The sequence below is a fragment of the Aristolochia californica genome, unplaced genomic scaffold (genome assembly GCF_029961685.1).
Source record: "Aristolochia californica isolate CCGP_79_NKW_82.1479 unplaced genomic scaffold, dmAriCali1.0.hap1 SCAF_6, whole genome shotgun sequence".
NCBI lineage: Eukaryota > Viridiplantae > Streptophyta > Magnoliopsida > Piperales > Aristolochiaceae > Aristolochia > Aristolochia californica.
This window is the reverse complement of record NW_027182257.1, coordinates 43,242,701-43,263,598: the sequence shown is the minus strand read 5'-3', so window position 1 is coordinate 43,263,598 and position 20,898 is coordinate 43,242,701. Positions and strand designations below refer to the sequence as shown.

General features: G+C 38.4%; 4 protein-coding genes across 4 annotated transcripts; 1 reads left to right on the top strand and 3 right to left on the bottom strand.

Moving 5' to 3' along the window:
- Nucleotides 1-482: 482 nt before the first annotated feature.
- On the bottom strand, nt 483-1,739 carry LOC137935471 (inactive protein RESTRICTED TEV MOVEMENT 2-like). The gene is made up of 2 exons (XM_068780121.1): nt 1,619-1,739; nt 483-1,522 (listed from the first exon to the last, which is right to left on the bottom strand). Exons 1-2 carry the CDS (start codon nt 1,737-1,739, stop codon nt 483-485), a joined length of 1,161 nt encoding a protein of 386 aa, XP_068636222.1.
- A 2,045-nt stretch (nt 1,740-3,784) lies between these two features.
- Nucleotides 3,785-4,729, top strand: LOC137935470 (uncharacterized). Its single transcript, XM_068780119.1, has one exon. The coding sequence runs from the start codon at nt 3,785-3,787 to the stop codon at nt 4,727-4,729; it is 945 nt and encodes a 314-aa protein (XP_068636220.1).
- A 3,535-nt stretch (nt 4,730-8,264) lies between these two features.
- Nucleotides 8,265-16,259, bottom strand: LOC137935469 (lycopene epsilon cyclase, chloroplastic-like; the record flags this gene model as incomplete). The annotated part of the gene is made up of 10 exons (XM_068780118.1): nt 8,265-8,589; nt 9,153-9,258; nt 10,465-10,596; nt 10,981-11,088; nt 11,231-11,299; nt 12,870-12,952; nt 13,078-13,188; nt 13,273-13,408; nt 13,941-14,112; nt 16,074-16,259. Coding segments are annotated over 5 exons (636 nt in total), but the record flags the coding sequence as incomplete, so codon positions are not given.
- A 1,329-nt stretch (nt 16,260-17,588) lies between these two features.
- LOC137934382 (AP-3 complex subunit delta-like) lies at nt 17,589-20,558 on the bottom strand. Its single transcript, XM_068778670.1, has one exon. The coding sequence runs from the start codon at nt 20,420-20,422 to the stop codon at nt 17,753-17,755; it is 2,670 nt and encodes an 889-aa protein (XP_068634771.1). The 5' UTR covers nt 20,423-20,558; the 3' UTR covers nt 17,589-17,752.
- Nucleotides 20,559-20,898: the final 340 nt, after the last annotated feature.

Here is a 20,898-nt window from a genome sequence, read left to right as displayed (position 1 = left end):
CGACGCGATTGCACGAAGAAGGGAAGAGAAAAGCACTAGGTATGGGCAGCGGCAGTGGGCTATAGTTACGGGGGCTGTTTTCGATAATTAATCGATTGAAATTTCTGATACCATGTAGAATATAAGAATGAAAAATAAAATTAGTATGATTAATTTGAGTCTATCTCCAATTCAATGACTAGTTATCTTTATATCTATCACTATCTTTGTCCTTATCTCTATCAATAGGTACTTGTAGTTATGCATGTAAACCCTAAAATTGGAAAATATATAAAATTAATTTTATACTTACTTTATATTTTTATAATTTACATTTTAACTTTTTGTCATCATTTTATTTGACATAAGTAAATTATATATATTTTATTCAAATGTTATTTTACTCGGCTACCATGCAGTCTTGCTATGGTCCTCATTCATTTGCTTATACACACTTGCAAGCTATATTCACTCCATTACAATAACAGATGGAACTGATCGTACTAACTGAATTTGAGCTTGCGGGAGACGAATATCCCGACAAAAAATGCCACCACTGCTGTTGCAATCAGTGCCTGATTCTCCCTTGCCTTTTCCAGCAGATTTTCATTGAAATCAGTCTCTAACCATCTTTTTTTGTCCTCAATCCTCTCCTTTATCTCATCCCAGTTTATTTTTTCTTTCCACCCCTTTCGACTTTCTTCTGCCTTCTCTCCATCTTTTATCTCTTTCTCTGCTCTCTTTTCTCCCTCATCTTTCTTCTTACTTTTAGCCTCTGCTTCCTGAATCCTATCTTTCTGTTCCTTTTGCTCCCCCTCCTTTTCCTTCATTGCATCATTTTTCCGACTTTTTCTGTCGACCATCTGTTCCCCTGTTGCATCTTCTTTCTCCTCTCTCTTACTCTCTCCTCTTTTCACTTCCTCCTTTTTCTCTTCTATCTTACCCTTTTCTCCCCTCACTTCTTCTTTCTTCTCCTCTTTCTTACCGTCCTCTGTTCTCAGTTTCTCTTTTTTCTCCTCTGTCATAACCTTTTCTCCCTTCACTTGTTCCTTCTCCTCTTTCTTACCCTCTTCTCTTGTCAGTTTCTCTTTTTTCTCCTCTGTACTATCCTTTTGTCCCGTCGCTTCTTCCTTCTCCTCCGCTCTCTCATCTCCTTCCTTCTTACTTGGGCCAACGTGTTCACCATCTTTTTCTTCCACTCCTTTTTTCTCACTCTTTTTCTCGGTATCACTACCAGCTTCATCTCGTTTCTCTTCCTTTTGTTCCTCAGACTTTTTCTCTTCTTCTTTCCCAGAGTCCCCAGCAGCAGCAGTCGCGACTTCCTCACGGGGTTCTTCCTTTTTCTCCACCTCCTTCTTGGGAATAAATAAGACCAGCAGACTTTGAACACATTTCACCCTAAATTCGAGAACATCTGCGTCTTCTGGCGCTTTGAAAACCTGCCTGAACCTCCTGACCTTGTTCGGTGCAATTCGCCTCTCGCCGCTTACCGTAATGTTGCCCAAGTTATCCGGTTGCAGCCTTATTTCTTCTTTCTCGAAACCTGTAACCAAGAGCAAGGAGCGGTGATCTCCGATTTTTCCATTTCATTTCAATAGAGAAAGAAAATGTGGGCAATGGGGAGAGTCACAAAACATACCGGGTAGAGCGACGAGGAGGATATGGACATTGAAGTCTTGTGTCCAACCAGAGTTAGGTTGAAAGTCCTCGTAAACCACCCGCGGAGTGGCAGGTTGGCCAGGCCCTGATGTACCTTGCATTATCGAGGGTAGGTTGAAGAACAGAAAACAACTGATTTTGTAGCTTGTAAAATAGTTGTTGGGATTGCAGAACACAAACCGTTGAAGAAACTTGCAGAAGAAATTCAATTTATGTAGGTTTCTGCCGGGAGAGTTTCTTTCTTCTCTGGAAATTCTAAATGGGCGGCAAGCAGCTTCCTGCGCTCGAGGAATGCCAGATTCTTATTTCAATTTTGTTTCATCTGTAACATGTAAAACTGGGAAAGGCAGAATTCTTTGCTTTTTCGGCACGATCTCTACTTGTCTGCATTGAAGGCATTGAATTTTGGAATGCATCAGATGGTTTTCCTCTGCTTTTATTCTCTTCTTGCCGCCAACGACTTCCCAGCTGCACGAATCTGTATAAACACAAATCTCTGCGACTGCTTGCTGAAGAAGCAATCAAATAGGTGAGTTTTCAATCATCCCAATTCATATATTCTCAGAATCCCAGTTGGAGAGATTGATTGATCCCACTTGGGTGCTGAAACTCTGAAGGACTTGTTGTTGTGGTTTCTCTGTTAGAAAGCGAATCTTGGATCAAAATGTTGAGATTGCTTGAATGAAGCCTCTTGCTGGGGGTTTTCTTTTCAAGTGGTTTTGGACTTAGAAATCAATTTATATAACTAATGAGGAGGACCATGATCTCAAGTGAGTGATTGCACCTATAGTGTTTGTTCATACTAGGTGACACTTACTAATTACTCTATTCAAAATGATATTTTACAACATAGAATGCTTGTTACTGACTTTTTCAGGAAAATAAATAGAAATTAATAATCATTAATCTCTTACATTACCACACTTATCCGATACATTCTTAGTTAAATAATATGTTAAGTACAAAATTACTATGAAAAATAGCCTTGTGCCGAAAGTATTACAACATCAATTGTCAAATACTTATTTAAAAAAAATTCATATGGTTTTCCAATCCATCTTGGCTAGAAAATATTACTTGAAAAATTGTATGATTTTCCCGGTAAGAATTTTTAGCTAGAAAAATGTGTTTAGGAAACATGAGGCACTAATGTCCCCGAAAATAAGTAATTGAAGGAATGTAGATTCTATCTTTTTCCATTTTCTAATTCAAAACTCAGTAGCTACAGTTGCTTCCAACAAAAACAAGAAATCGAAAACTTACCGTCAGTCAACTGTTCTCCCCTTGATCGAAACGGGAGATCACTTATAGAGCTAGTCGCATTCTCTAGTTCAGAAGTTTCAGCGCAAAGAACAAGGGGGGGAAATGCTAAATCTGTAATGAGTTTACGTTGCCGAAGCTGTCTGTAGTTCTCTCCAGCGAAAGATCCAACTGGATCTGGAGTTGGATATCTGATTCTTCAAAACCAGAGATTTGCAGCAGTTTTCATGGCTTTTTTTAGGCCCATTTTTTCTTTTTTTAGATAATCTTCTGGTAGTCGAGCATCGGAGGATTTGCAGTGTTTTCCGCCGTGCGAACTTCGCGCCAAGAAAGGAATGACGGGCGGACGAAATTAGATAATCTTTCTTCGTTCTTTTTTCACAATCTTTTTTTTCGTTTCTGCTGGTCGTTAGAGCAACAAGAGGGGAGTTCAGGTGGCAGACAATCTGAAACCATTAATCTTTTCTGAAATCCAATTCCAATGGCGTTGATCACCTTCTCAATAGTCTGATGTACAGGAAACCCACTGGATGATTTCCTATTAGTTTTCTTCGTTTTTTTGGAGAAAAAATGGCGATCCCTTCAGTTAGGAAAATCCATGAATGAAGCGGTCTAAACGCACAGCCAATAACCCCACGAGTCTTCCCCGTTACCAGCCTGTGCAGGTGTTTGGGAAGGAAGAGAGAAAGAAAAGAGAAAAGAAAAAAGAATTTCTCCTCCACTGCCACCCTCTGCAACAGCGCCACCACATTGGACGAGAAAGCAGAACACAGATAGAAAAAGAAGAAGCAGAGGACGAGGAGAGAAGAAAGAAGAAGAAGAAAATCCTCCATTGATGTAAACTTTGAAATGAGAGCCCTTCCTGGGTCAAAACACCGGATGGGCGATGGCCCCCCCGAGCTATGCCGTGTGCGATTTCGTTGTTCTGTCTTTGATCACGCTCCTCATTATCTTCTCCATCTTCTCCGTCGCATTCATTCTCCACTTCCACCATAAGACCAGGAAGTGCTACCGCCTTCGCGAGTTCAATTCGCTGTGGCCCGTCCGCCTTCTCCTTGTCGTCTCCGCCCTCCTCTTCTCCACTAGCGAGCTCCTCCGCCTCCCGCGATTCCGCGGAGGGAACTTCATTCGGTTTCCCATCCTCCCCGTTGTTTCCGTCATCCGCCACGTCGGCCTCTGCAAGATCTATATCGTCGCCTCTCAGGGGATGTTTCAGCCGGCGTTTTTCATCACCCTTTTGTTTCTTCTCAACGATTCTCTGCGAAAACCCGACAACGAGGAGCACACCCTCCTCCGGGCTCTCACTCTCCTGCTCTTTTCCTGTCTGCCTCTCTTCCTCCTGCAGACCTTTTTCGTCTTCTTCTCCGAAAGGGTGCTCCTGTTGCTCGGGGATGGGATGCTAATCGGCTATCTCCGTCTACACTCCCAGGCTACAGTCAACGAAGGGAGTAAAGAGCATCACGTCCTCTGCGCATACCCAATTTTCAGCACAGTCCTACTTGTGTCCTTCGGGGCGCTCTACGTCGTCTGCTTCATGATCGTGTGCTGGCGAACAGTGGAGCTCGTCATCAACCGCTCCCTCAGGGTCAGAGTCTACGGCCTCGCATTGGCCGTCCTTACAGCCATCCCCACGCAAGCAGTTTGCCTCCTCCTCTCCGTTTTCTGGAATCCCCATGAGAGTGCCTTGGATGTTCTCCCTACGGTTGCGTTTCTCTCCATACTGCTGTGCGCTTTGGTGGGGGAGGGGATATTGGTCATTCGCCCCATTGTGGATTCCTTGGCTGCAGATCGACTGAAACTGGAGAAGAAGCAAAAAGATGAAGATATCTGAATTTAGAAGAGGTTAATTCATGGCCAGAGAGTAATTTGTGTTGAACATTTACAAAAAAAAAAAAAAAAAAAACTAGATTTCTGACATTGTGTATTTTTATTACTAGATTAAATAACATAAATATATTTTTAAAATTATTAGGTTAAATATTTGAAAATTTATTTAATTTAGGTACATATTATTTAATTTTGAATAATTAAATTTATTATATATCAATTGATGATTATTATATAAATTAAAACTTAATAAATTTATAATTATTTAATTAAATTACATAGAAAGTTCATATTAGTTAGTTATTTGAATAAATAAAATAATTATCAATTTAAGTCATAATAATATAAAAAATTTATGTTATAAATTTTAAAAAGATTTATAAATAAATTAAATTATTATATATTATTTTACATATAATATTTTATTTAATTAATAAATTATTAATTTAAATAAAATTATATTTATGTTGTCAAACTAAAAAATATTTTATCATTCATTATACTTTCTACATGAGATATGAAAGAGTCTTATATGATGCTCACAGTAAGAAGTCTCACATAGCCAGAATTAATGTGGTGAGTCTCACAAGAGGAGGTCTTTATGTTCAGTTATTCAATTATTTTAGGACTTATCTTTTAGTGTTTAACTTTGTGTGAAACTAAGACAAGTGTAATTTTATTGTAAATGGATTCTACTTGTTTCCTCAATTATAAATAGAGACTCATTGTACTAAAATTACAATAAATCAATGAAGTATCTTTCTTTTCCAGAAATTCAACAATGACATATTAACAGAAAAAACAAATTGTTTATTCTTTATGTTAGGTAAATTTGACTTAAACCCGACCCATTTCCGCCTCCTCCTAATCCGAGCCTTTCCCGCCGGTTGGAAATATAGGTCTCTTTGCCGTCTCTTCCGAACCTAGAGTCTTTGGGTTTGGTTGGATTGGATTCCACTCGATGATCACCCCAAGGGAGGAGAAGTGATGGATATATTGGGTAGTGGGAGTCAAAAATCTAATATGAATAGGATGTATTAGTTGATACATTTGCCCATTTTGATTGCAAATTAAGGGTAGGTAAAGGTATGGGATTTGACAGCAATGGCAATTGAAGAATGGCACGCCTCATCAAAGCTATATTCTAGAAAGCTTTTTTTTTTTTTTTGCTCTTTTCTGATGTAACAAGTACTTGAAACGAACTCTTCTCTGGTTTTCAACTTTCAAATACCAAAACTGCAAGACTTTCCAATCTCTTCCAATCTAACCAATCAGCCGTCTCTTGGCATTCCCTTTCCGAGTTGGCCCTTACAAAAAAAATTGCTAATACAGCCTACCCTTGGGAAGAAGGAAAAACTTCAAAAAAACGATTTCAAGGGTTTAAATTTAACGGTCAATACCTAGAGTTTGGAGGGTAGGAAAACAAAGTCCAAAAAAAGTCAAAACCTGATCTGGCTATTTCTTCCTCGGATCCCAGTGCATTTATCTCCTCCTCCTCCTCTCTCTCTCTCTCTCTCTTCTGTACGAGATTTCCGAGATAGAAGAACGGGATTCTTCTTCATTGTTGTCATGAATCCGAGTAGTCTGTTTTCTTCAGGGATGACAAGCTCCAACGGTGTCGGAGTCATGGCTGTCGTCGCCATTTCAGGAAGCGTCGTTCTGGTCGCCATGCAAATGCATAAGCGACTCGTTGCAGAGTTCATGAAGAAGGTCGAACTCGAACTGGGTATGTGTTTCTTCTTTTCAATACAAATCAGAACATCTACGGTTTGAGAAACAGGGAAATGGGAAAAAAAAAAAAAATAGCCGCGTTTGTTATAAATATTTTCGGTTATGGAACTGATGTGGGTTTTATTCCATTTTCTCGTTCTGGAATCGGAAGAATTTTTCTTTCTCTCTTCATGTCTTTCAAAATCTCTCTTCTGATGTGTTCCTGTGTCTCTTCATTCGTCTACATGCAACAATTTGCAGAGATTTCCTCGTCTGTGTAACTCCAGACGATCAAATTAACAGCTTTCTCTTTCATACATCCTCTCAATCTTTTCTTTAAAGTCTATCTGTTCTTTTCGTGCATCCCTTTCAGGCGCAGATAAACACAGACAAAAGAAGAAGGTCCGATTCGCTGAGAACGCAAGCATCGAATCATCTTCAACCGGTAAATATTCCCACAAAACGAATCTCCGGCCATCAAAGACAGCCGCTAGCGGGCGGCATGTCGTCACTGCAAACAAAGATGAGACGGATCATGAGACGTTGAACAAGATACCACCCAATAGACTGGCGCTGTACAGAGGAATCATGGAATATAATAGAACGATCAGAGGACGTTCAGCGTCTTATTCTTGACCTCTCCGATTTGAATATGAAAACCAAACCCAGAACCATCTTCGTCTTGTGTAACAAACTGTTTTTTTTTTTTTTTTTTCTGTTTCCTGCCGTGTTTGGCACGGTTTGGTTACATTATTTAATGTTAGACTTTGAATTCGAAAGGTGAAGAAGAAAGGAAAGGAAAGGAGGGCTATGAACGATGACCTCATTTTGCAGGATAAATAAATAGTTGTGAACTTTGATTAGTTATGCCGTCTCCAAGATGTGGTTCTTCCAAATCTTGTCGTTTACATCCAGTAGGAGACTGAATGAAGCAAGAATATCAATTACTTCATCATAATTATAAATGATTTTTATTGTCTAGTTTGTAAAAGAGGAAGAAGATAAAGACTCCCTTCTCATTCCAGCGTTTTTTTTTTCGCGAAAAAGGGGGTAATTAATCTCATCTCTCTGAAAAATGTAGAATTAATGCCACCTTCCTCTCAAATTACAAATTAATCTGGTTTTCATGAATTCTCAAAGTCATAACTCTCACCCCTTTATAATCCATTTATGACAAATTACGAGCAAAGAGACGCCCCAAACGAGACAATGAGAAAAGTCGGATAGTGTCGTCGTTTTCCGATATCCAATCCGCGACAAAGTTCACGCTTCGGCCGAGGCCCTTTGAAAGTTCCATTTTCCTCCTTCAAACGATGGGAAAATTTTGATGAAGTTCGAGCATCTGGAAAACGGGAGACGACGGAGACTCCAGAGGCAGCAAATGGGGCGAAGAAGATCGCCCGTTTTAGCTAATCGATGCTGAAAGAAACGTTGAGAGTGATTTTAGACTTGATTCCGTTGGTTTTGTATAATTGGGAACTGCAAAAAGAATTTGTTTGATTGTTGCAAATAGGAAAGACGTTTAGATGATGCGAGGGGATGGGATCAATTTCTATTTACGCGTTAGCTCAGGAATTCATGGAAGAATATTTCAGTAATGTCTATGTTTGCTCTCTTAAACTAAACCAGAATCATGAAGGTCGTAAACAAATCTCGCCGCCTGGAAGCAAGTTTTGTGGAATCTGGCCAGCGTAGTTAATGAAAGGATGAACTTTTTCCAAGGTTATTCGTTTGTATGTCATGGTCATAAACAAATCCCTTTTTTGACAGGAAAAAGAGGCGTTTCTAAAATAAAGAGTTTTTAATAGATGAGACACTAATTTCTGGAATTTGATCAACATGATTGGAGGTAAAAGTATGTATAATACAAGGCGTGAATCTAATTGGCCAAAAAAAAAATGAGGGGTGTGATTTGCAGACAAAGATATATACATTGGGGAAAATACAAGGATTAATCTGCTTACGAGAAAGATAGCTCCTAAGAAGAGGACGAGGGAGAACAGAAGCAAATTTAGAGTGAGATTTAAACTTGCTCCGGCTGGATAAAAAAAGAGAAGCCTTATTAGGCACATTCTCATGTTGTTTGGTGCCACAGCAAACATGTACAACGCGAACCAGTTGAGATGACCCGATCCTAGAAATCCCTGCACCATCCTGCATTGGGAATACATCTCGTGAGCAGAAACTAAAACACAAGACTGAAGAGGAGTACATCAACACAAGCATCAAATGGTGGATAAACTGCAACAAACAACAGCAGTAAAACAAAATACAGTAGAGAAACTGTAAAGAAACAGAAACATTAATGAAGAGCCTAAGAACCAATCAAGAACTCTCAGTCAACGTGACTTTATTTAGAAACACTGACTACTGGAGGCTTTTAGTTCAACATTTGTAGGCCTGCATGGTATGATAAGTTAGCAAAAGAGAAATCTCTGGGATCCATCGTGTTCAGGCATGATGGATGGATTCTCCTTCTCAATATTCGCAAAATGAGATGACAATCAATTATATGATTTGATCTCTATAATCCATCTAGCAGAAAATGAGTGCAGAAAAAAAGTCATTGTTGGTAATGGGTTACATTGATGAGTTACATGCAGTACAGCAATTCATTCTACCATTCAAAAGAACGACAAATAAAAAATGTAGTCAAGAAACGAATAATTATATTTTATGACAAGAATAATGTCTAAAGAGTTTTATGCATCATTTACCAATCAGGTAACTGGAAGAAAGTCTGGAAGAATGCTCTGATGCCTTCAATATCGAACAGCAAAGCTCTTTGACGTTTTCTCTCTTGTGGCCAAAGAGTATTTCATGCTAACATACAAAAAATTTACAGTCAGAGTAGCAGTAAAAAACTGGTGAGAGCTCTTCAAGAAAAAAATGTAAAAAAATAAACTTGGACAATTAAAGCTTAATTCCGCCCTCAGGCAGTAATGTCAGAAACGAGACTTGACAATCAAATGTGTCTTGATATGCTCCTAACAGAGCTAGTGTCCAACAGATTCAATAAGTGGGAGAAAGTCAGGAAGGGACTAGACATAAAAAATTGAACTGAAAATACAGCATTTTGAGTTAAGACACAAAAATGCTCTTTTTTATTTTATTATTCAGGAATAGATGTCTACATTTATTCAGTAAAAAGATTACTAAGTTTTTGACAAAGAGAAAAGGAAAATTAAGCATGGCAGGTTCTGACATTGCAATCTCTGATGTGTTTCTTAGATGGTATTTGTTCAACAATCCAAAAAAGACAAAAAAAAAGAAGAGAAACAACTCTTAATATTATAAGCATTGCTCGTATCCACAGATTGAATGAGAAACTTGAAACATTTCATGACATACTCAAGTTTCACCTTGTATTCATACAGAAGTAGAAGCAGAACTGTCACCTTCATTAATAAAACATAGTAGACCCTGGAGAAAATTCTGCTGAAAACAGCCCACCTCTCCTTTTACTATTTTTAGCCATTAAAAAGTGGAAAACAATTACTGATTTTCCAATACATCCAATAAGCTACAGAACACTATATGCCATCTATTTGTCTTAGATACAGCAGCTTGTATGCAGTGGGAGATAATGCGCCTCATTAGAAGCTCTTCTAGTTTCCTATTACATTTTCAGTCATTTGTTAGATAAGCTGGATTAGACTAGAAACAGTGCGGAATCCATTTTCCTCATCATCAGAACCTTGCTCCAACAATTGTGGGTTGACTAAATAAACCCTTCTTCTATGTTGAGGAAAATACGTCATATATTCAAAGTTTCCTACTCTGCAAAGTGAATCATACACAATTGATCTCCCATAGTTGCAAACATTAAGGTGCGGTAATTGTCAGCTTCTTAATCTTCTTTGTTCTGTTGTTTTTGTAGGCCACACAAAACATACAAAGATAATTGTGGAAAATGGTAGTTGTATACTCTGAGAGTCTAAAAATATCTTCATTGTAGATGGTGACAAGAGAGACACAGCTATTATACGGTGAATTGTCATACACCTATACTCATAAATCCTGACCAACCTTGCAGTGAAACATTCTGAACATTCTTTTTCCATGGAGCAGCATGATTAGAATAGTTGTCACCCTTTAGTATGTTGGCAATTGCGGATGCATAAATTGGAGCCTCTGATAAGGATCTTGTAACTGAGCAGCCTACTAATAGACCAAGAAAACATTAACAACATATATCAAAGAGGAAAACTAATCGGTAAATTTAATCTGGAGATGAAAAATGCAGAAGGCTCTCTCAAAAGAATTGATAAGCAAAGCCTAAAGAAATGTATACACAGAGAAGTAACTCTAAAAATGTCTTTCCTTTTCTGTACAATTTTCTATTTCTGAACATCCAAATGCCATTTTCGTCCTTTTTTCTGTAACTACAAAAATGCCATTTTCGTCCTTTTTTTTCTGAGAAGCCTTACATGCTTTCTTTCATATATAACTTTCAAAAACTCTATGATGATAAGAGAAAAAAGAAGAGTTGTATTTAAACCATTTTTTTCTTCCTAAATGACTTAAACCACAACAGATGCATACCTCCTCATAAACTTTAGTAACTTGAATTCCCATGGTCTCAAATCGCAAGAGAAGTTTTTCCTTTAACAGATCAAAGGGCACGGCATGTTTTAAAGCCAAACATGTTTCCTGAAATAACATTCCAATCAATTGAATATCTGAAACAAATAGATACACGAAAATATGGACTTAGAATGTAGCCTTCAGACCCCGAAAAATGTATAGGCATGGTGTATAGAAAAGTTGGATATTCTGCTTCTGGGCACCTTACTTCTTGTTTTGTAAAATCTCTGTAGTCCATAAAAACCATCAAGCTAGGGTAGTATGGGCTATTCTTCACCTAAATGTTTCACAAAAAAGAGAGAGAGAGAGCGAGAAGTTACATGCCAAAATATTAACATTTACAAAACATGCTTTCATAGACTGAATAGGTAAAACAGCTGACATGTATTGCAAGGCGGTTTAAATTTTTGAGTATAACATATCACACACAAAAAGGCTTAAAAATCAGCCAAGTGGCTAAATGTCTCAAACAAAGAGTCTAGACCACAGCATACTTTCTAAACAGAGAGAGCAAATTTTGCTGGGTTGACTTTCTTGTCATTTTAAATTACCGTTAGCACTGCCATCAACAAGAACAACTTCCATGATATTCTTCAAGAATCTGTATGAAGGATGGAAAATAATGGGCTTAAGTGGTCCAATACACTTGTTTTGATAAAAAGTGTTGCAAATTGCAAAGCTTGGGATTAAGTTGCTTTGATGAAAGTGGTCCCTCCTCTCATAAGAGCTTTGGACCACCGATGGAGGTTAAAAGTTGACCATTCAAACAAGTTAGAAACTAGTTATAATGAACTGGTCTACATTTAAAAAAAAATAACAGACTGATGCATGATTGAATTCCATTTGTTGAAGCCAGATACTCAGATAATGCCTGATAAGGGCTATCAACTGAAAGAGCCATTATGAGCACTACAGAACTAATGACCCAGATGGTTCAACGAAGCAGCTTACCTAACCCAGCTCTTTTACATTATCTTTCTTATTGAAGATGCTTAAAGGTTTATGCAAGAACTTAACAAAAATAGGAACAAGTTCAAATAACCTAGAAACGAGACCATAAACCGAGTAATCATAACTAATGACAAGTAAAGAGGCAACCTACTTGAGAATGAGACACACTGGATGCAAAACCAATGTATAAACGAGTAGGCCTTGACTCCAACATGGTGCTGACAAGTACTGCTAGAAGGATTTCAGACTCAATGCTTGTATGGGTGCACAAGCACATCTTTTAGCAGCTAAGAATAAGAATCTCAATAGAAAAAACTAAGTTAAGTTGGTTCAATCGAGTTTCCAGTGGAAAGGAAGGAATTCTTCAGATTGTAGGAGAGAAAACTGATAGTTTTTATGGAAATTGGGGCTTATCTCCAGGGACTTGAAATTTCTCTCTTCTATTCAGGGGTAGGTATCCTTGGAAATATTTGATCCACATATTTTCTTCAATGATATGAAAGCATCTACAACAATTCTCTCTTCATCAGGAAAGGCGATTTTCATGGTTTGGTAATTCTTACTGCACAGTTAGCCAGCCTGTGCCTGAAAATTCAACTGAGTTTGGTTGTAGACCAGTTCCACAATATCCAGATTTTCTACTTTCTCTTCTCTTCAACATATCTATTAGGGGATGGAGGTGGATGCTAAAACATTTAATGAATGCCATAAGGTTACATTTTTATGATTAGAAAGCTAAATGCACATCTGGAATGTCACTTTATTAGTTTGTAAAGGAGTATCAAAAGGAAAATTGTATTGATAAAATATCACACTGTGAGAAATGAATATGCAAAAGATTTAAAATAGGCAAAGAAACACATTCACATTCATTAAAAAACAAAGTTATGACTTACCTCAACCTCCATACCATATGCTGTCTGCACTGTAACTTGTGGACCACCAACTTCATATTGCAGTAGTTTTCCTGATGCTGCATCTGATGCAACAATAGCCAATATTAAGTTATCATTAGTTATGCAGTTATTTTAGGAATAGTGAGTTTGTCAGTGTGACATAATGAGGAAGGATTGCAATTATATTCAGTTTAAAAGTTGAACTTACTTGCAAGGAACCACAATATGACTTTCACAAGCAACGTTACTATGCCCATCACTTGCTTCAGTGATCCTTTCCACTTTTGAATTAAGATATAAAACACCTGATTCAAAACACCTGAAGAACAATTTATTGGATAAGAATTTTATGGAACATCCTAATCTAAAAGTACTAACTAAATGACTGAGGAAATTCATATACCCGTTTATCAACTCCTCATGTAGCAAGTGCCGACTAACTAGACCATAAGCACGGCCAATCACAACTGGGTTATCAGTATCGAGATATACAATTGTGTCCTGCCAAACATGCTTTATACAGACTTCAAGCCCAAGATCTGCAAAAAGAAAGGATTTTAAACTCAATATACAGACAATAAGATGCGAAAATCAGAGTTTATGTTTCAACTTTGGAACTTGATTTGAATTTTGCTGGTCCAGGATTTTTATCGGTACTCTCACTATATCCATCATATATTTATATCAACATAGACAAAGAGATACTGCCTATAGAATGACCGTTTAGATTGTCTACATTTCTTAGATATTTCAGAAAATAGGGTATTAACCAGAACTGAAATCAATTTGATTGGTATAGATTTATCTCTTCTAAAGAGGTATGAGTATTGTTCTTCTTTGTTAATGGCCCCCAAGTACCATCTTTGTAATAATTGTGAAAGCTGACATTTCCTATCATAGAAATGAATTTATCTTTTCTTTGTAAATATAAATTACAAATAGAATAACACCATGAGTCACAGATGTAATGCCTAGTACATGAAGTTATACCCAAAGCAAATATTCTTCGGAAAAGGAGAAATAAAATTAAAACAAACTTATTAAGGTCAGAAATACCAGCAAAATAAATACCTTTAAATTCATCCACCCATACCCCATAATTATTTGTAAATGGAAGATCAGGCCCCACGAGGCCAACTCTTAAACCCTTTTTAGCTGACTCTGCAGCCAGTGACAAGCCAGCAGGACCACATCCAATCACTACTAAATCTAGTATAGATTCACCAGAAGGAATGGGTGGCAACTGCAAGATAAAACAACAGAAGATGTTTATGATACCGACTAAAACAATGATTAGACTCCAAAGTCTAATCAATCAGAGGAATAAAATTCTGGCCTTCCTCAAAAAGAACTCTCGAAACCGCAGTCCATGTACAGTATGAAGTACCCAAAAAAGCAAAGATCCTAATTGCACACGTAAAATATTTTTATAAGAAACTAAATAACAGAAAACATAAAAGTGAGCCAATGATGTAAAGATATCAAATATATTTGACAGTATTAAAAGGACAATAAAGATAAGTGTCTTTTGTTAAGTTCAGAATGCACTTAATATCACTTGGTCTTTTTATTTTTATTTTTGTGTGTTTGTAAACTTGTGCAATTAATTATTGAATCCGAACAGTGAATACTGTCTCGTTTAATCAAAACCAAATTTATGGACTGATGTCCTAATCACTTCAATATTGTTTATTCTATTAAGTTTTGCCTTTTAAAGGAAAATAAAATTGATTGCTCGTTATTTTAGATTAATGTGGTTTAGATATTAGCATCATTTCAAAAACAAATGTGGTATAGATATTATGTAGCCATTAGATTAAAGTGCTTCAATGTTTCTAGTTTTTAATCGTTCAAAAACAAAACAAAATTTTTTTTATTAGATTAATTGGAAACAAGTTACAGACTATTAATGGTTTACCTGAAAATATTTTTTGGTCATATCAGCTATGATATGAATTTTATTTACAAGAGCATACGCGTACTGTGAGAAGCACATGGTAAACTTTCATCTCTGCCAATTTATAAATTAACTATTCAATTTAATAATAAGTTCTTCTTAAGTTAAATCAATAATTTAAACTGGAAAAAAACCATAATATACACCCTCTAAAGTGAGTCTTACAATAGGCAACCTAAATATAGCTGAATTAAACCTAACAAATACTATCAGAGCACCAGACCTCGCAGGAGGGGGTTCAGGGCGGTTTGACCTCCGAATACCACATGGGGAACCGCCAAAAGCGATACATATGGTATTCAGCAATGTGCTGAACTATGTCCAGCCTATTGTTAACATTAAAGGGTTAAATTTGGTTTATCATGATAATATGAAAGCTTTGCTCCAGCAAGGTCCGCTTGATTGAACAGATATCCACCTTTAAATTCAAGAAATAAACTAGAATAAACTCGGGTCGCCAACAGTTCTGAAAGACCAGGCCAGTTGATCTCCTAAAGAAATCTTCATTTTCTCTGTAAAGCATGGACTTTACTTTCTCAGACGATACGTCCTGTAAGGAATCCTTTCATACGGATCTCTTGCAGATCACCGCAGGTCCACTAGCTATGAGCAGAAAGAGAACGATAAACTAAAATTGAGCGCGTTGAATCTCCAGAAGGGTACATAGGCTCACAGGACATAACTTTTCTTCTTTTGTTTTTTTTTTTAGTTGACGACCTTGACGTCGCCAAAGCCTAATAGTAGGTATCTACTATTTTTTTATACTATGGCTGGCAGCGAGACGTCATCCTGATTCAGAAAAAACTAAAAGACTACATTCCACGGGCTTCGCTCTGCTGGTTACCACTGTCACTAGGCAATCAAACTTTACCTAGGACACCGATCGCGTAGGCTGAAAAGATTTCAATGTGAGTACTACCATTGCGTTAAGAATAAGGGAACGAAGATTCAAAGGAAAACTGATGGATCAATCCAAGGAAACAGAACCACGGCTTGCGCTCAAGTCTCAAGCAGTGCTCTAAGCGTACAGATGTCTCACTCCAACAAAAAAGTGCGACGCAGATGGGCCTACCAAATCAGGAACCTACGGTAATATACAAAAATAACAAAAAGTGACAGACTCCATGAACAACTTGATTAAAGTATCCACCACTCCATTAATCAAATTATTATGCTAACGAGTAAGTTTAAAGAAGATTAATCACATCAAACGCCCAAAAAAAAAAAGGTCTAGAAGCTTTCCTCACCTTATCCGATATCCTCCCCTGCTCCTCCATAGGTTTCTGCTCCTGCATTTCCACAAACCGCATAAGAGAGCCTCCAGCTTTCACATAGTCCTCGTCAGCAAAACCGCTCTTTACAGACACCGCACAGCTCTCCTCCTGCCGGAGCGCCAGCCGTCCATTCCGACGACTGTTCTGCGCCCAGTGTCGTCACCCGCCATAGCCCCGCCTCCGCCAGAACAAGTTCCCATCGGGGCAAGAAACGGCAATAGCAGCGGAATGGCGGATGCTAATACACGTCATTGACGCCAGAGACTAGACGAAGTAAGCAAGAAACCGCTGTTTCAGATGGCGCATAAATGCACAGAGAGATTTTGATTCGCTAGTAGAGTAAAGAAGCAGACACGTCGAAGTGAAGAGAGATGGAGAGAGATTTTCTGTTTATTTATCCGGTCCGTTGCGTGGGAAGCTTCAGAGAGTGAGGAAAAGGAGACATTATAAATAAATATTTTAACATTATAAATAAATATAAATAATTAAAATTTAAAAATCAATTCGCCTTCTTTGTTCCGCCCCTCCCCCATTGACCTAATTTAGGGGGAGGGGTTGTTCCTCCTAGAGGGTCGTTGAGTCTAATAGACCCATGGTTCGGACAAGGGACAAGAGTCGGTTAACTGAACCAACTGCTTTAGTCCAGGTTCTATGGCACTTAATCACACATGAATTCCGAAAAACACATAATAATATTTAATTAATTATATACCTCTGCCCTTTAACTATTTTGATATGATAAAAAAAATTAATACCTCTCTGATTTGTATGGCCAATTTTTACAAAAACTTGCTCATATTTCTATCTGATTCGAGTAGACTCAATTGAGTTCCGAGTCAACTCAACGAGTTTCCCAACTTTATTTTAAGTACCAAACAAAATAGTACTAATATTTATTTTAAAAATAAAATAATAAATACGATTTTATTTTTTTAAAAGCTAATGCTATTTTGTGTACACATGAGAAATAGACCAAAGAAATAGACCAAATGCCCTCAGACATCAACCAATTACTGTAGAAACTGATGGAAGCCATTATCCTTTTAAGTGAAATGACAAAAGCACCCTTCTAGAACAAAATGACTAAAATGACCACCCTCCCATGAAAAGCATCTGGTCCTACAAAGATGGTTTCCTCAACAAGAAAGCTTCTTTGGAAACTTTCTACTAATGTCAAAATCCCTCTTTGGCTGATAAATTAGCAAAATTCGGAACTTTCCAGCAATCTCTCATTGTTTGGGAAGGCTTCTCTCCTTTGTAAATTGCTCTTTTGAGCTTTTGTCTTAATAAAAATCAGCATCGTTTCATAAAAAATGAAAATAAATATGTCAAAATCCCTCTGCCAAGCCAACTTCTGCAGTAACACTGTAGCATTCAACATCAAACAGAGAAAGCACAATTTATGTAACTTGAGCATTTTTGTATCAGAAAAGGAAATTCTAGACCAAGCCTCCTGAATCATAGAATCCTTATCTTGAGTATAAACAATTCAAGTAACCATTGCAGTGAATATTGATTAGAATCAATTCCAAATTCTCTGTGACAATGTATATCTGTACACACCGGAAAATTCAAAACTATCTTACAAAGCAGCAGCAACAACAAGAACAACAAGAAAATGCACTGCACAATGTACCTGGAGTTACCAAATTTTACAAAAGGAAATCCTGGATGGCTGGAGCTTGTGGGGCTACACTAACAGGGTCATCTGCTCTGTGCCGAGCCTTGTGCTTACCGTGACGATGATTACTTTTTTTAAACAACCTCTCTTCGTTATCCTCACTCTTCCGTGGGCTTTTATGTCTCTCTTTACCGTGTCGCCGGTGCTTGCTTTTTCTTGAACTTGGATTTCCATTCCTGGAACTGCCTACTTCAACCAGGTTTTCTTTAGAAACAGATTCAGCAATTGGTGACTTCTCCTTCATTCTCCCCTGGGATGATTTGGCATTAGGATTTAGTTCATCAGAAAGCAGTAAATCTCGCACTGCACCGGACAGCAGATCATCTTTAGAGTCCCTCACCACTTTTACAACCGGTGCTTCATCTCCATCATCTAATTTTACCACCATTGGCCGAGGTTTTACACGGTTCAGCTTCTTTGTGGTTAATGATTGATCAGTAAGCTTCACAAGCTCTCTAGTAGCTTCAACAACTGGGTCGTAATTTGCAGGAGGATAGTCATTTGCTGGATTTTCATCCTTATCTGCAGGTAGATAATATAACCCATGTCTCTTCCGGAGCTCATCCAGTACAGATGTGGACTTAGACAATGGTTCACTTAGGGAAAGACCTTCAATCTGTTTATTTTTATGACCAGTAATGGAAAATGTACTAGGAAGTGAGAACTCATCTCCTATCATACTATCCAAGTCTGCAAGATTTTCCTTGAGTGTAAGCCCATCTGGTACCCGAACTCTCTCTTGAGCATTTAAAGAGACTGGACCCAGTTCTTCACTGAGGGCATCGAGCATTAGTTTAACAATTTGTGAAGTTTTCCCTTCTTGTTTCTCATAACCTGCTTCTTCTATTGCCTGAATCAGGCCAACTACATTACATGCTCGCTCCTGCACTTCTACCTCATCACATGACACAAGTGGTTCTAGAGCCATTTTGATCAAATTTAACAAATAAACAATCGAATCATATGTGAAAGTCTCCTTAGGAGCACTATCCTTGCATTCAACTCTAGAATTGGAGATCTCATCAGCCTCATAATTCATGGAAACCTCAAATCCCATAATCTCAAAACCTTCAAAATAAGAATGTAGAAGAAATAATAGAACTTTGAATACAGATTGTATGTAAATAGCCCTTACCAGTGGTGGCAAAAGATTAGTACGTGGTTGTAACAAGGCTTCAACAAGTTCTTGTGGGTTTTGAGAGAACTCCACATACTCCCCAGACACCCAAGCAGCTGCAGCCATTACTCGGTATAAATATGAATTACCAAGCAATGCTGGATCTATTAAAAGACCCCGAGCAACTCCAACAAGCTGTGGTCTCACATCTTTAACCCTCAACCCGATATCAATCATCTGACGCTCAATCTCGTCTCCCACTTTACAAAGTGGGTTCCGCGCCATCTCCCCAAGAAGACCAACATACCAATCGAAATCAACTACAATTTCATAAACCTGTTTACTACAGGTCGCCAAAATGGATCCGAGAATCTCATGACTGAAATCAGGATCCGACGTAAGTGCGTATTTCAACAAAATTCGAGTAATTTCCTCCACATTGTCTTCAGATACCATCCCCATGAGAAGACGCAATGCTTCCAGTTTAATGTTCGGGTCGGCATCACTCAAAAACTTTATGATAGTTTCTTTGTTCTCCACAATAGCCCATAAGTGTTTCTCCCCAAGAAAAGTGAGTGCTTGCAAACCGAGGCATTTCAAATTGGAGTCTTCTTCCTCTAGCAATTCCCTAATCTTCTCCACTGCAAGTTTCACAGCAGAATCAAAATCCGACAAACTTAACGCCACCGCACGAATACATTCAAACATAAGAGACTTTGCTCCAGTTTTTGTCATAATCTCACAAATGGGCTCCACGACCTTCCTAGTCAGTCTCGGCTCGAGTGGGGCAAGCTTGGCAAAAATCTTAATCACCTTGATCAAAACCCAATTACTCTTCGAATCAGTTAAAATCCTATAAAACTCCGGGGCCAGCGGCAAGTACGATTTGGGATCTTTGGAAGCCAATTCGCAGAATACCCCAACAGCCGCCGAGACTACATTAGGATCCGAACTTTCCAAGTTTTCCACCAAACGCTTGAATGTCACGCGAACAGAGTCCGGATATTTGTCGTAAAATGTGAGCAGCACGGCGATGGCCTTTCTACGAACAAGTGTCTTAGCAGATGACAAGAGAACGAAGATATCCTGGGTAAGTTCGCGAGCCAACTCGTGGGTGCCCGAAACCGAGAGAAATTCGAGCGCGAGAGAGGATTCACAGACGTTAGGGCTGGTGAGGTCCTTGCGAAGCTGATTGGGAAGCAAGAGGAGCACATCGGTGGACTGGTTGAAAGACAGAGAGGCGGCGAGATACCCAATTTTTTTATGAGAGAAGTGAGGCGAGCTCATAAGTTCAACGACGTGGAAGGAGGCGAACGACATGTCAACGGAGTGGAGACAGGATAGATACGTGATTTTCTGAAGGGCAATGGATTTCATTGTTAGATCAGTCGATTTGAGCTCCCGACGGATGTCATCCATGGCTTTTAAAATGATGGTTGAGGGAGGAGCAACCGGGGAGCGGAGAGATTTGATGAGATCATCCAGAGATCGCTGAAAGAGGGAATCCATGATTGAAGACGCCATGAGAATTATAAAGAGAGTCCTGACTCTGGATGTTATCTTGTTTCCAAATTCATTTGATGGGGATTTTCGCCGTCGTCTTCCCTGTTTTCCCCAAGGAGAAGTGGAGTTTTGGATCTCGGAGAGAGCCGGAGCGATCGATCTGCTCTCCACATTTCTCTCTGTTCCCCGAGGATGTGCGGGGAAAATAGAGTGGCTGGTTACGTAATGGGCTTCCGATTGTTTTCGTCTTTAATGGGCTTGGTCTAATCTTGCTCTCATTCTGAAAAATGGGGGTTTAGCATCCATATCCAATGGATTGATTCATCTTGTAGAGTTATATCCAACTTAAGAGGCCCATATAGCCCGTTTGATCGTACATTTCCTGTGAGTGAACTCCCTTCCCTTTGATTCTTCAGCATTTGCTGACGGCAACACCAAGTTGATGAAAAACACAGGAGACGAAAAGAGATTTATGAACCGGTTGGTTTCTTTTCCAC